The sequence below is a fragment of the Lepidothrix coronata genome, unplaced genomic scaffold (assembly GCF_001604755.1).
Source record: "Lepidothrix coronata isolate B3197 unplaced genomic scaffold, Lepidothrix_coronata-1.0 Scaffold286, whole genome shotgun sequence".
In the NCBI taxonomy this organism is placed as follows: Eukaryota; Metazoa; Chordata; class Aves; order Passeriformes; family Pipridae; genus Lepidothrix; species Lepidothrix coronata.
Genome location: NW_016690466.1, coordinates 302,876 through 319,030, shown reverse-complemented (window position 1 = coordinate 319,030; position 16,155 = coordinate 302,876). Strand labels below are relative to the sequence as shown.

The window sequence follows — 16,155 nt, the reverse complement described above, 5'->3', positions numbered from 1 at the left end:
AGTGGTTTAGGGTTAGTTTTCTCAAAGGCATCAACACCACCTGCAGCAGCCTGTCCATTAGTACACCTGGTGTACAGGGGCTGCTTTCTAAGGTTCAGAAAACTACAGTTACATCCTTCCCTCCTTAAATGACCACTGGGGTCAGTCAGCAGTCAAGTATATTGAGCAGAGAAGTGTGCAAAAAAAAGGCAGTAAGAAAAGTCAACTAAATCCCGGGAGTGCTGCAAAGAGAGTTACTAATAATTACTTGTATTATGTAGCTGCATATATACAAGGTTTTCCCCCGTTGGCTATAGATTAGATCAAATTCAATAATAAAGGTGATTCGAGCTGTTCTAGAGATCCCTTCCTGGATGTAGAGTGACACATTCCAGCACTAAACCATCCTTTGTGGCAGGTCCTGCCCAACACTTGAGCACCTCCCCACTCTCCCTTCCACTGAGCATTTTAACGAATGAACACTGTGTTCTAGGATGCAATTTATTTAAAAACATTTATTTTAGGCAAAATTAAACAGACATTTGAGATTACATAGAAATACATTTTCCAATTGGATCACATAAAAATTAAAAATGCACTGTTGTGTTGATTAAAGTATTTTTCGTATGGATTGCCCAGGTATGTAAGGTTTAACCATGCCATTTGCAGTCAGCTATCATAAAAATCAGTAACGAAAAAGGTTTCTTAAAATGTGCAAACATTATCTTGGTGTTACCATTGATAATAAATGACCACTAAATAGATGCTTATTATGTAAAGCCTTTTAAAGTACAATAAAAATACAAATTCTATTTGTTAAAAAAGGCCATCGTTATGGCTACTAAACATCCTCATTATACAAATTCCAAAATACTATATGACAAACAAAATTATAAAGACTTTTCTTTATGAAACATATACTATTCTATTCATTAGTGATTTCATATATTTTTATATATATATATTTCTATATAATACTCTATATGAATGATGACCACAGAATAAGACAGAGGAAGACTAATGTAATGTAAGACATTAAGGCCCCCATTCAGCAAGGTACTTGAGCATGTGTCAAACTCAGCAAAGGAATAATCACATCCATTTCAGTGAACTCCAAAGGTACATGCAAAAGTAGTTTGTTGAAATGGGCATAAAGATACACATGTGATGACAAAATTGCAAAACGTGGGTTTGGTGTAAACCGTCATTGTTAAGGACAAAACCATAAGTAACACAAAGAAAAAAAAGATCTCATTAAAAAAAATTAGGAAACAATCTGAAAATTCAGGGTTTTTTCCACATTTTTACGTCTCAAGGGGAAAATATTAGAGGTTTTAAAGTTTTCTAATTGAACTAACGGTAATAATTTTCTGAAATAGGTTTAAGAGGGAATTTTATTGCTTAAGCTAAAGATCAATGAAGAGTGTGCATAGATAGGTCAGCACTCAACTCACCAGCAGCTGAAAATTTTGGCGTGCAGGTATTTGTGTAACATGAACAACCAGTGGGTATGAAGAACTTATGAACTTATACTGAATTCTTTGCAGCAAGCTTCAAAGTTAAAGACATGTAACATAAAAGCAGATAGTGAAAAAATACTCAACAGAGCCTGACTGTAAACACTCAAGTGTCGAAAGCAATTAGAGATCTGAGCCCAGTGCCTGCTTATTATGTACAAAATTACATAAATTCCTAAGAAAATGCAAGACCATAATCTTCCTTTTGAAGTTGTGGTTAGCATGTAGTGGATTCCAAATTACATACTTTACAGTTCAGCTATAAAATATCAAAACAAAGGGCAGTTACTTTGTCCATCCTGCAATTTAGCAGTTGTTCCAGGCTCATTAAGTGCTAATTAGCAGACTGACAATTTGTTAGTTTCTAAACTAAACTTGAATTAAAGGACCTAAAATCTGGATTTCATAAACTAATAACAACATATATACAGGATAGTAACCACACACAGTAATGAAAATCAATTACACTGCATCCAGATTTACCTTTGAAGCATATAATAATGGTTAGTATTTTATGCTTTTTCACTGCAAATTGAATTTTTTTGTAGCAGATACTAGTAATTTTACTGCTTGAATATTAAATAATGCCTTAAAAGCAGAATTTCAAAATACTGCCAGGTAAAGTATTATGTGAAAAATCATGCCTGCACGTTTGCAAACAGACAGAGGTATGTGTGACCTTTCTGAAGAACTTTCCCAAGCTAATGGTCACAAAGTGTAGTAAACTCGGGCCAAAGTGCAAGAGAAAGAAACATGACAGCGTAATTTAATTCATAATTCATAAACAAATACATCTTTTTACATTTGTACAGGGAAAGACTGGGACAAAGTTGGATTTTTACAGAAGCAAGCCTCACAAGAGCTTAAATGTTGAAAAAAAGCAATTTTTGGCACGTTGGGTAGCATCTGTGAGTACATGTTCAGGAATAAAAAACACCCACTGTGTAGGAATTTCACATTTCCTCTCTTGGCATCAGCACCTGCTGTCTAGTGGGTCAAGACAAAATACTGTGCCTTCAAGGGTTAATCCCATTTTGAACCCCTCCTGCAATAAGACAAGACATAGTTAGTAAAAAGGAAAGTGAGTTCTGGAGGATTGTGTTCTCTTTTTAAAAACTGCAAGAATATTTCAGACTGAATTCACAAACATTTACATTATTTGGTCGGCCAAGTTTTAGTAAGTTTTAGGAGTTAACTAAAAAACATATATGTCATAGAACAAAATAAACACAATATGTCTATAAAATGAAGAAAATACTATAGAGAAACAACATTGAATATTCATGTACATAGGCTGACAGAAAAACAAACAAGTTTGACTTGCACCATGTTGTTACTAAGTAAAATTCAACGTTGTTTACAAGCAAGAAAGATTAGGGCTATATAAGCAAAGAGTTTACTATACTTATACTTTAAAAACACAAGTAAGACATGATCATTGTCACTAATCCCAGATGTCTTCTACATTCAGTAATATCTTAAGAGCAGTCCAACAAAAAGTACTGTACAACATCTCAGAGGTCAGTTTGGAATCACTCCCTGTGCAGTTAAATTCACAGGAGTTTAATGCCCACTGCCATCTGAGTTCCACGAAAAAGGCAAAATCATACCTGCTCTACTCCAAATGAACAAACTGCACATTTTAAAGGCATGTAATTCAGTGAAATAAAATAAAATGGTCTTTAGAAAGTGCAACGAACGTCTTTAAAAGTTCACACCAAAATTCCTCTTTTTACTCACTTAGTTTTATTAGTAGAAACACTAAAAAGGTTATAAGCTAAATGCTACCACCTCCTCTATTGAAAAGAAATTAATTTCGCAGGTACCTTTTTTTTGTATGCTTTGTAAGTGCTTGGCTTTCAAAAGGTACTTTGTTTGCCCTACCTGGGTGCCATGGTGCTGCTGCCAAGGCTCACTGGGGTATTTGACTTTTTATACTCCTTGTTTTTTTTGGTCTGTATTTTTTCAAAGGACTAAAAGGAAGAACATTCAGCGCAGAAGATATTTCAAGCAAATGGGGGCTAAAATTCCAAGTCGAACACATCATGTTATAAACAGGCATTGTTCATTTACCCAAAGGGTAAATTTTTTTTTTTCTAATAAACTCTACTAATTTGTTAGGTAGATTTTTTTTTTAAATGACATATATAATAAGCTCTTGGTAACCATGTTTTTTATATATATATATCTATAAAATGCATCACTAATTTAATGCACAGCATTTCATTTACCCAAAGGGTAAATGATGTAACTGCAGTCAAAGGAGGACTGCTCAAACACAGAGACTGTGCCCTACAGTCTAACCTGTTCAATTGTAAACCCCACAGTTAGAGTGTGCCTGAAATGCAGAACTTTTAAAGTATCTAAAGGCTGCTTCAAGTTTGGAGGTTGTAAAAGGGATAGTTGTTGCTTAGACCTGAGGATTCTTGATCAGCTGCAATAGCAGAACAGACACTGGTTTAACAAGCAGAGACCCTTCACCAAACACGTGTCCCATTCCTGTCCCATGTGCTCTTATCTTTCTTCTGTACATTTAAGCACTGTTTGTTGGTGTCTTAAATAGTTGCACTTCCAACACCCTTTTCCCAGCCAGCTAAGAGCAAATCAGATTATGCATTTTGGAAGCACACACATCTCACTGCTCTTGTGTTGATCAGGTGGAGTTTTTAAACTTTTGTTTTATTCCACATAAATGGATATTTTGTTACTTACCACACCGTTCCTGTTTGCTATGACTTTACTTGGAACAGTTTCTTGAAGAACCATGACCTTTCCTTTTGCAACTTTGCTCCGGCCACTTTCCCCCCACCCCTGTTTCCTCCTCCTCTTTAAAGCTGTGATATTTTGCATTTAAAACAATCACATTTCCACACCTTTGCAGTGCAATCAATGCTAATCCATTAAGACACTGCCCCTCTTTCTGCATCATAATTATTGAAAAAGCTTTTTAACTTTATTATCCTAACGAACTATTGTCTGTTCTAGAAGAAATCAGTGCTGTGGTTGCCAGGTGCTGGCACCAGTTGCATCCACAGGCCACAGAATATTCTGAATTGGAAGGGGACCCACAAGGATCATCAAGTGCAACCTGTAAGCAAATGGATACTGCACTTACTAGTAGGCTCAAAATTCCATGACAACCACGAGGTCAAAAAAGCCCAAGGGCATAGAGAGGACATCATGGCAATCCAGACTGCCACCTGGGCATTTTCAGGTTTTAAAGGAATGTAAAATCCACGTTTTTTTCCTCAAGAATATTTAAGTACAGGGCAAGTGTGTAGGGGTATAAACCAAGGAAAGCTGCATTGCAATGCTCTAAAGGAAAAAAAAAAAAAGATCAAAATATTTCCATCCAGTAGACTCCTTGGTCAAGTGATTGCAATCAAATTTCCAAAGATCAGGAAAGCTTGGACTTCAGCTCTCCCACAGCCATCTCCATTCCTAATCCCACAGGTTTTGCAAAATAACTCCAGATTCTTAGATAGTTTTTGGAATCTCCAAAATTATACTTTGCTAAATATATGATATAATTAAAAAAAAAAATAATTATCCAATCAGCTGTAGTCAAGCAAGCCATGGGAAGACAAGGCTTTGTCTCCTTTACATCCAGAGTAGAATTGTGAATTATGCAGATAACAGAGTCAGAATCCTATGCTGTAATTCTCCTAACAGTGCAGAACACTGAGTGCTTTTCAGGACTATAGGTTATATATATATATATATATATACACACATATATATACATCTGAACTGCACAGGTCTCTCTAGTGTTATGGCTCCTAATTGAAGCTGATGTATGACCATTAAAGTAGCCATCAAACAGCCAATGCCTACTTTCAACTCAGCATTCCCAGCTGTAGTAATAAGGAAGTCAGTTGGAATGACCAAGCAGATGATAAATTATGATTTTTTTCCTAATAAACTCTACTAATTTGTTAGGTAGATTTTTTTTAAATAACATATATAATAAGCTCTTAGTAACCATGTTTTATATATATATAGAGAGAGAGAGAGTGCATCACTAATTTAATGCACAGCATTTCAATTATTTTGCCTTGTGGAATTCAGACACTTCAGCTTCTAATAATATTTGTTCCTTGCATAACATGCCCATTCATTATGAACCATGTGTCCTATGGCTTCCTGTACTTTAAAGGTTCGGGAAACAGAAACTCCTGTTTGGTCAGGAATTTTTATATGGTCAGAAGAATCTCTCCATCTGCTGATTTTCAGGGAATATGGAAAAAGACCAGCCCCTGGTACTGGCCAGGAGTGGGAACGGAGCAGGCTATGAAATGTGCATCTGTATTGTGCCCTGTTTCTGTGCTCATATCCCCATGATGACAGTGTCAGGTAAGTTTTTTTTTGCTTTAAAGGCAATTTAACAGAAGGACTGAACACCTTAGTTAGCCCAATAAGTAACAGTATTGTAGTAAAGGAAATGATTGGTCCCTTAAAGAGAGGGACAAAGTTTGCTTTCACAACCAATCCATCTTCCAGAATTCCCTTTTTTTTTTTTTAAATGGTGTCAGTGATAAGAAGACCTGAGCTATTCTGGTTAAAACCAGTAAATAATAAAAGACAAAGAACTTCCATTTTATCAGCTGATAAATTTGCCAAAGTCAACCTTATGGCTCTGAGGTTAACCCATTTATCACTGCACACTGACTTCAGTCTATGAGCTTAAGTCAGCACAAACCCAGTGAAGCAATGATGAATTTACATATCTCTGAGAAGATTATTTAGAGGGCTGAGCATAACTTATTTCAAATGGAAAGATGTCAAGCCTACTGACAGCTTTGGGACATCCAAGAAGAATGGCTTGTAGCTCCTGGAAGCTTTATGATATTAACTACCTTGGGATTTTAATGAATTATAGCAGCTGCTGCTGCTATGATTCACAATCCAAGGAAATTTCTCCTCACTGCAAGATTTCTGGGAAAATAGACATTCATTTTATTAATGTGTGGATACAGTCAAAACAAAGATGAAAATATGTTTCAGCGTAAGAGTGCAGGGAAACAGGAGGTTGGATAGTCATCAGAGAGAGGCCTGAGCTGTAAAAGTCACATCTCAGCACATGTTTGAGTTTTGAGCTCTCCAAAAAGATCAACAGGGATTGGACTGAGAAACAGAATAGAAAGCTAAAACGTGAAATTTGGATCCTCTTTGAAGTTTAAAAATAAAAAGTGTTCGCCCAGGAGCTGGAGAACTTCGTCTGGTATCTCGTTAAGTCCAGAGTATTGGATGCAAAGGAAAAGCATCCACTCCTTGGGACTTTATTTTCCAGTACCTCTTCTGTGCTGGGCTTTCCTCTCCCATTTTACCTACAAATCACAGCTTCCAACACGAGTGTATGTCAGGACAGCTTTCCTGCACACTGGGGCATGTTTGCTGAGGTTCTGTGTGAGAAGCAGGGTGAGAGTCTGGACTGAGCTGCTCCTGCGAGGCTGGTGGCGAGGCAGCCTGCTGGCCATCCTCAGTGCAAGGAGGAGCTGTATTTAATACCCTCCTGGGGTAAGTTTATACTTTGAAACTCTTATAAGTGTCTGTAAGCAACTTACCTTTATATATTTGATGGAAAACATAATTACTGACACTCAAGCTGCGCTTTCATAAAGCGAAGATAACAGATTCCTTCACTTCGTGTTTCAGAGAAGAAAACATGCCAACATTTTTGTTTCATCATTCTTGATGTTGGATTTCCCAGAGCACATTACATTTTCCGTGCTTTTACCTTTTGCAGAGCCCATTTCACCTTCCTTCTTACAGGCTGTGTGTCTAACAACTGTTGAGTCTCATCGCAAAGCCTTAAATAATTATTTGCAAATAGAAATACGTTCACAAATAGGGCTGTACTGGCACAACAATCTGTGTGTCAAAGGTTTTGCTTAAACCATTTCACTAATGACAATTTGATAGTGAGAACTGGGGATTTCATTAGTACACAAGAAAACAAACAGCAATGAAAATGAAGGCTTAGTATTAGCACCTGATAAGACCGTCTAAAGAAAAGTACAGTCAGCTGCTCCCTACCTTAAAAATTGTAGGCAGCTAGAAGTGAAAATGACCCTGACTTAGAGGTTTATGTATAAAACATAAATCTTAAAAGCTTTTATATATAAACACATATACACAAAAATAAAAACACATGACAAACACATGCACATTTCAATTGTAAATGCTTTAAATACCATTATTAAAATATGATATACCAACCATCGCTGACGCTGTGTGACCAGGAAAGCACAAGAAGATAAAAGAGGTGTTAGGAAAAACATGTTTTAATCTGTATTTTGCAGCAACCACACAGTAAAATAACTGCACACAGCCTTTGCTTTGGCCAAAGTTAGAATATGCTTTCTTTTCAGACCCCTTCAGCTTTGCACTTTTTTCTCAGTTGGATTATACATGATGAGTTTTGTGTCTACATCAAGGCCCACTAATCAATTTTCAGGGAAAATACCAGGGTATATAAGACTGACATGACTTCCTGTGCAATAGGACACAGTAACACCCTAATGCTTGGAGGGTTTGGTTATTGATTGTTTGCTTTTTTTAGGTCAAGAGAGTACGGACAATAATGGGAGATTTTCATTTTATGACTTCAACATCTTTGATAAAGACCTTTACTGTTCTATTCCCTGATGCTTTACGAGGTGACAGCACTTTGCAACATTATAGGCTAACAATTCAAAACTCTGTCAAAACACTACCTGTAACAGGAACACTTAGTGTGTGACATTTAAATATCGACATAGGATTATTCCCAATAGCCACAGTTGCTACATTATACTTTTCCCTAAAATGGGCTATAGACAAAGGAAACTTTGATATATATCAATGTGAGTGCTGTAAGATTTTTTTTTTTTAATTAAATGGCTTAGTAACAACATTCTAACACTCATAAAACACAGGAATATTTGTTGGAATTGCAAAGAAGCCAGTTTTGGCTTTTAGTTGCTCTTTGAAATTACGTGGGGCAGAGTACAGGGGACCAAGAAGCTAAATTTCTTACGTCACACTGAGTGGAGTTTGTCAGTGGCACCATTCTAAACTGACAAGGAAAAGAGAATTTCACAATGAATAGGAGTTAAAAAAGTTTACTCAGGAAATTAAATGGTATTTAAATCTTCGTTAAGTCATTTTGAAATGCTTCTGCTGCTCTCTAGGCAAAAAGACAGGAACAGAAGGAGCCCAAGGGCTAATGCTGTTGGACTCAGTGGGCTTCTGAGACACAAGAGGGCTGGAAACCGTGGGAACACGTTCTGCTGAGGATCCAGGGTCCTAGAAATTCAAGTTCCCATTATTTTCAGTGTTCCTTTTTGCCAGCAGGCTGCTTGAAAAAGAATAAAGATAAGCAAGCTGGCAAGGAGCTAGCAGTTTGGAAAGTCTGACTGAAGAGCGTGATTTATTCCAAAACTTGAGGGCTTTCTCCGAGAATTGTTTTAAAACTAGGTCAACAACTAAATGGATACCGTGGAGCGTTTCAGAATCGACAAACATTTTCTGACAAAATCACATAAATTTGGAATTCTTGAATCAATTTTCAAAAGTTTAATTGCCCAAGAGGGCAGCAGAAAATTGCCCTATCCCTGTAAGCACGTATATTTTCCTATGCCAGTGATACGGAAAACCTAACTGATGCCACTGGGGGAAAGGTGAGGGGACACTGGGATGGTGCTGATTGCTGGAACTGAAGAGTAACACGATCTGTAAGGCTCTTGGATCAGCTCTGTTTTTCAGCTTGCTCACTCCCTTCCCAGGGAGTGCTTCCCAAACCATTTTGAAGAAAGCCTACATTAGTGCAGCCGACCAGATTAGTAGCAGGTAAGGCCCTTCACGCAAACCCAAACTCCAGCTCAAAGGCCAGGGGATATACTTACAAAAGGAATTGTCAGAAACAGGGCTTTTTTCTACAGCCTAGAATACATTTTCAGAACAATGTAGACATGTATTTCAAGAACAGGCACGCAGCCATTGAGAACTGCATAGCTTAGTAGTTACCTGCATCTCATCTAGTTTGGACTGAATGTCTGGAGGGAAATCTCCTGCTCCACAGCTAAAAGGGTCAAAAGGTTCTGCTCCAAAAAGGTCTCTCTCTGGAACAACAGAAAAGTGAGTTACTGAGGGCAGAGGTATGGGCTATGACAACAGGGCTTTGAAAAAGTCAGCTAACATCTCCTTCTGAGCTGAATAACAGCACCACCAGATATGCAACAGATTAACCACCACTTTTAATACCCAAATTTGAAAGCCAGGTCTTGAGCAGTTTTCCAAATTTCAATACTCAAATATTTTTTCCAAGAACACCATCAAACTTCTGTTTTAGCTTCCATTAACGTTTGTGCCTTCCAGAGGAATTTTAGAGATCCGATGAGAAGTTGCAACTTGAGGAGGGCATCTTCTGCTGAAGCGTGCTCTGGAATCTACACACATGAGGACTTTGAAAAATGAAGAGGAAACAACTGGACATTAGCTGTCAAATTTCATCCTTTATCCTGGCCAACAAACCAGACTTCATGTCCCCTCTGCCACTTCCCAGGTTAAGGACATCTTTGTAAGAAACTCCTCTTACTCAGGGAAGGCAAGGCCCCCGTTTGATTCAGTTCCTCGGTGCAGAGCTGGTGGTTACTAAAACTGAGAACTGTCAGGGTTTTTAAACTTTGGATAAGATCAAGTCAAGAAAGAAAAACTGGAAAAAAAGCATAGGACCAAGGACTGGCGCTTACTCTAAAATGCCACTAAATTTGGATCCATAAAAAGAATAATTGCAAATTTTCCTCTCTCAGTGCCACACCTTTTCTCACTTTTTCTCTAGTGAAGTATGCTTTCTGTGGGTGTGGGTCTGTTTGTTGCTCTTTTATCTGAACAAGAAGAAACACTTCCAATACAATCGGCTTTTTTTTCATATTAGAACAGTATAATTATAATTAGAACATAATTAGAACAGTACAATTATAATTAGAACAGGTACCAGTTCTTGGTAGCTGACAGCCCAAACATTTTGGGTTGTTTTTTTGGAGGCCTGGGGGGACTTTTTTTCTTTCTCAGTAATAGATTTTTTTTTTCCCCTACATTTAATGGTGCCACCCATATAGACTTTTTCTATCTCACATTGGGTAAAACTAAAGAAGTAAGAAAATAATTTTGCTAACCCAACCCAACTACACCCATTGCAGAATTTACAGAATCGAGTTACTGCAGTCTTGTCATTGGTGGAGTTAAAATGGAAACCATATCCAATCTCCTAACTTTCATGGCTGGCCAGCAAGAAACCTGGCAAGCATTCTACCTACCTTAAAACAATGTTAGATCTAGAGCAGGAGAGTAAAAGGGGCCATTAGTAACTCTGAAGTGACTGGCAGAGTTTTCTTGTTAAGCATAAAATTTACCTTTAACATCCAAAATATGCCAGCTGCCCACTAATTGACCCCACCCCGTGCTGCAGGGTTACCAGTCATGTTATCAGTGGTGAAGCACGTGCAAATGTCTTTATTTTGACCTCCTTAGAGGCAGAATTTTAGACCTGTGCCTCTCTGGGCTCTTCAGCATTTATTGTGCGTGTCAGTCTCTGTGTGTTTTGACCTTATCAATTAGGTGTTATTGGGCTGCATGACGAGCATTTTAAAGAATTGGCAGCTGCCAGCATTCACTCCCTCAATAAAATACAGAAATTCACATAATAAAGTGTAGAAACTCAAGCAGAAACTTGATTGATTATATATTTCAAAAGCTGTGGCTAAACGGCTACAAACTGTCACATGGGAGCAGGAGATGGCCCAGGTCAGAGAGCTTTATTCCAAAAGCCCACTCGAGCCAAGAAGAAATCTAGTCTTTCCTGGCAGAGGCAGACCACCTGCGTGCAAAAGAGACTTTAAATAGGACAATCCAATGTAAAAATTAGGATCTCCTTCCTGCCTTGCCTCTTTCACAGCCAAAATGGGTCTGCTCCAGTATAACCAGTGTCCTCAGATGCTCTGATGCTCCTACCAAGTGACCTTCAGACGTAGCAGCTTTGGCTTTCAATTTAACCTCTGCTGGGCAAAAGAGTGATTATGCTTTGTGACCCTCAATAATCTATTTGTTTGTTATGTAGCTCCATTTTCTTTCTTTTTACCCTTAAAAGGGGCTGGCATTTTTCTGTGTGGTTAGAAAACCAAAACCACAGTTTCAACACCAAGACTTAGCAAACACTCCATGAATGTATCTATGAGAAAACAGTAAAGAACACAACTTTTGCATTTCTTAGTACTGAATTATGACTTATCACAATTTTTGAAAGCAAGTTTTTTTTCCCTATCATGGATATTATCTCCTTCATGCTTTATTATTGGCTTTTATTAATGACAACACTTCTGAGCTCATCAGCAGTAGGATAGAAGAAGTTTTAGCTCTTTTAATGTGACTTTAATCTTGCTCCTTCCTTTTTTGTGAAAGATTTCTGAATTTATATTGTATTCAAGGCAGAATTTAAAATCAACCAGTGTAACTTATTCCAAGTGAAAGAGCCTAATAAACCCCGCACAGAATCAAATTCAAAATAAAGAAGTATTACCCAGCTCAGTTTCTGTGAAAACTATTATTTTGGGAATTATCTCTATTATAACTCGCTAACCATTTCAGTAACTCAGCTGAAAAAGTCCACAGTAGAGCTGCTTTTCTACATTTAAAGTTTGTGTGTTATATGAGAGACTGCACTGCTGAGAGTGAGGGAGGGACACAGCTCCATGAGATATTTTCAATAACATCATCAGTATTTTTTTTTATCAAAAGCTGAAAAAACACTAGAATTTTATCACTGCAGGACTGCACTATTGCATGGGATCTCCATGAGGTTGTCTGCCAGTGTTCACTCCACTGATGCTGAAGGGGAGGCTCCTTTTTGGCAGAAATGGGATAAATTTGGTATTTTTTTATTTCAGGTTAAAGTATTTGCATGAAGAATAACTATAACAAGAATATCTTGCCCAACACACTCCCCAAAATAATTGTAGCATAGACAGGCATTTCTTTCTCCAATACACAGCAAGCAGTAAGCCTTTGAAAACGATCCTTTGGAACGTGACATATAATTTCCCTTTCCCATTCCTTTCTGGATGGAAATAAATTCACAGCTTGTGAAAGTGACCCACAAATTCAAACCCCATGAAATGCTGATGTTTTACATCTGCACCTCAAACCACAGAAAGACATGAAGGAGTGATAAATTCTTGTTTCTGGCATCTGCCTGACATTCAGAACAAGAACCACGTAGTACTGGAGAACAGCCACCTGCACTCTATGATAAATTCAAAACTAGCAATTACTAAAAAAACCTACAAATATTTGGCTTTTCTGTTGCATTTGACATCCCACTCTTTACCTTAGCTATCACTCAGGCACAGAGTTATCATGGAATCATAGAATTAATCTGGTTGGAAAAGACCTCTGAGATCATCAAGTCCAACCCTTGATCCAACCCCGCTGTGCTTCTCAGCCCATGGCACTGATGCCACATCCAGTCTCACCTTCAACACCTCCAGGGATGGTGACTCCACCCCCTCCCTGGGCAGCCCATTCCAATGCCTGATCACTCTCTCTGTAAAGAATTTCTTGCTAATATTCAACCTAAACCTCCCCTGGCAAAGCTGAAGACCCAGCCCTCTTGTCCTACTGCTGCTTCCTGGGAGAAGAGACCAACCTCCCCCTGGCTCCCCCCTTCTTTCAGGGAGTTGTAGAGAGTGAGGAGGTCTCCCCTGAGCCTCCTCTTCTCCAGGCTGAACAGTCCCAGCTCCCTCAGCCTCTCCTCATAGGACCTGTGCTCCAGTCCCTTCCCCAGCCTTGTTGCTCTTCTCTGGACCTGCTCCAGCCCCTCCATGTCCTTCCTGAGCTGAGGGCTCAGAACTGGACACAGCACTCCAGGGGTGGCCTCACCAGTGCTGAGTCCAGGGGCAGAATCACTTCCCTGCTCCTGCTGCCACCCTGTTCCTGATCCAGGCCAGGATGCCTGTAATGCTGATATATGCTTTCCCCAGATGTACTGGAGCAGCTGTGATGACAAATAAAAATTAATCACACTGAGACAAGCACCCAAGAAAATATTTGGAATAATCTGAGGCAGGGAAGTCCAGGAAGCCTTTCTTGTAGCTGCAGGCTGCTCCATATTTCTTTCTTTTGGAATTATTACAGCCATTATTCTGACATCGTACTCCTAAACTTCTCTCTGAAAAGAGGGAATCTTGGAACAGATTTCTGCATCAGCCAACTGTGACCTTAGATTGTTCTTGATGCATTTGAGTGAAATAAATGTTGAACAACTCAATGGAGCATATTCCTCTCCAGTTCTTTTCTGAGATATGACAATAATGCTGTACCAACAAGAAATATATACATTAATTGCTCCTTTAATTAAATAAAATCAATAAATTAATTCTGCCCATTCAGATAACATACAAGAACATTTGCAAACCCTAATTTCATAAGAAGGCAGCAGCATGGTCTCTAGCATTGCATTTTTGGTGGCCTTGCACTATTTTGCAATTATTACCTAAAGAGTCAGCATGCATTTATACAATCTGCAGCTTGCTGCCCACAAATCATGCCATTTTCTCCTTCAAAATAGGTAAAAGTAATCTATTTGTTATCACTGATATAGCCAGTAGTGAGCAGATATTTACTGGGTAGCTATATTGCTACTCTGCTGAATATGAACTCAAAATTTCAAGAATCATCTTACTTTTTTTAAAGCTTAAACACCTTGGAGATGGCTGCCTTTCCAAAAAAAAGTCCCTGTTGCACTCCTCTGGTATCAGAATGCTGGGTTTCTCAGGCTACAATACTATGAGATAGTCAAAGCCAAAGGTATAATTTAAAACCCCACGATTTTCTTTCTGGGAAATTAACACAGGAAGAGCTGGTAAGCAAAATTTGAACTTTAGCACTCTTCTTTGTGAGAAGAACTGTCATCCTGGTGCCAATTATTACCTGTGAAGCTCTTGGTCTTGGAGTGGTATTGTCACTGGTTTCCTACAAATGGGTCATGTCTTTCCTATGCAGAGTTATTTTTGGCTGATTTGTCAAACTTGCCAGTTGATGAGCAAGATGAACTTTGGCTTTTAAAAGCACATTTTGCTCGAGCAGCACAAGTGCCATCCCCAGGGAACAGGGAGATTAACCCCACTCAGACAAATGGAGTAACTGAGGTCAACACCAGCAAACAGATGACACGTCCTTATCTTTCTCCTTGTTTGCTACTGAATGTGATAATGGTGAAAGTTATAGAATTATAAAACCTAATGAAACCACCCTGTCACTTCACTTAAAGTGGTGGAAAACAACCCTGCTTGAGTGCAGTGAGAAAGAAAGAGATAGGAACGTGAAAAGATAACCTCAGAAAATGGGAGAGCCCAAACGTTGGCTCCTCTTGGTTGCCACCCACCTGACTTGGAGAAAGAAATGCCAGTTTGCCTCTATGGCAGCAATATCACCACATAAAACAACGTATTTTTGCACAGTATTATAGTAATGTAACATTACACAGCTCGTGTGGGGTTCCTATGGGATCTGAACTTTCTCATCTAAGACAGTAAAGTCCTTGTTTGATTATAAAATATTCACCTTCTGCTTCAAATTCCATTTTTGCAACAAGCCAAAGTGCATTAATATCTGATGAACACAAGAATTTTCAGCATATAAAGGACCATGACGGACTGAAAGAGCAGGGATCAAAAATATAAAGACCATGAGGCACTTTGTAACCTCTCCCTGAAGTGGCAGCTGAGGAGCACAGAGAATTAACAGACATGGACTGCCACATCTCTGAAATGCATCACCTTCATTGAATGCAAATGAATGAAATGGAGAGGAAACAACTACTTTAAACAGTGTGTATCACTGAATAAGCAACTTTTTTTTTTTATATTACAAATATTTATATTTTTTTTATATTACAAAGCCTATAGAGTTACAAAACCTGGAATTTCCAAGACCCCTCAGCACTGAGCACTGGGTCCCACAAGATCTCTAGTCACAATTTCAATGGAACTGAGGTAGGACCATAGCAAAAAAAATAACTTGAATTGAATTGTAGGTCAAGATAGGAAGTGACCATTATTAAAATTGGGTATGCACATTTAGGTCTATTTTATGGCATTGATTGTAATGTCAGAGAAACAAATTTGATACAAAGGGGGTGCTTGGAAGGGGTATCTTTTAATTATTTTTTTGTTGTTATTTAAAAAGCGATAAAATTCTTTTAATAGAGCAATTTTATTCTAATATTCTTTTAAGCTATATGAGAATAGTTAATATTAACTATTCTTAATATAATAGTTTAAAATTCTATTAAATACTTTTTTAGAACCTCATAGAAATTCATAAACTTATTTAAAATCTTCTCTTAGAAGAGAACAGGATTTTTATTGAACTAATAGTCTCAACCTCTACTTTCTTCTTTAGAAGGTGACAGACATTCTGAGCAATGGAACCAAAATGTGGATATGGTTTTGGGGTTGGAAGGCCTTCACTGACTGAAGTTTTAAAACATATTTTTGTGTTTGTTCACAGTTCTCATTTATAGCTGAAAAATCTACATCCTAGTGGTGCACCCCAAAACAGGCAGAATGTGTTCAAATGTGGTTTCACATGGATATGGTGGCAGGCAGTGACACTAATGTTT

At 38.1% G+C, this 16,155-nt stretch overlaps 1 protein-coding gene across 6 annotated transcripts in view; it reads right to left on the bottom strand.

Moving 5' to 3' along the window:
* Positions 1–469: 469 nt before the first annotated feature.
* The window catches only part of GULP1 (GULP, engulfment adaptor PTB domain containing 1), a 77,772-nt gene continuing 62,086 nt past the window's right edge, over positions 470–16,155 (bottom strand). For 2 of the 6 annotated variants that reach the window (XM_017836864.1, XM_017836867.1), the window contains 3 exons: positions 9,504–9,598; positions 7,691–7,726; positions 470–2,541 (listed from right to left, as the gene is read on the bottom strand). In XM_017836864.1, coding sequence (XP_017692353.1) covers positions 2,470–2,541; positions 7,691–7,726; positions 9,504–9,598 — 203 coding nt within the window. In that variant the 3' untranslated portion in view covers positions 470–2,469. The remainder of the gene's footprint in view (positions 2,542–7,690; positions 7,727–9,503; positions 9,599–16,155) is intronic. The other 4 variants (XM_017836866.1, XM_017836869.1, XM_017836865.1 and 1 more) reach the window with 2 other exon arrangements.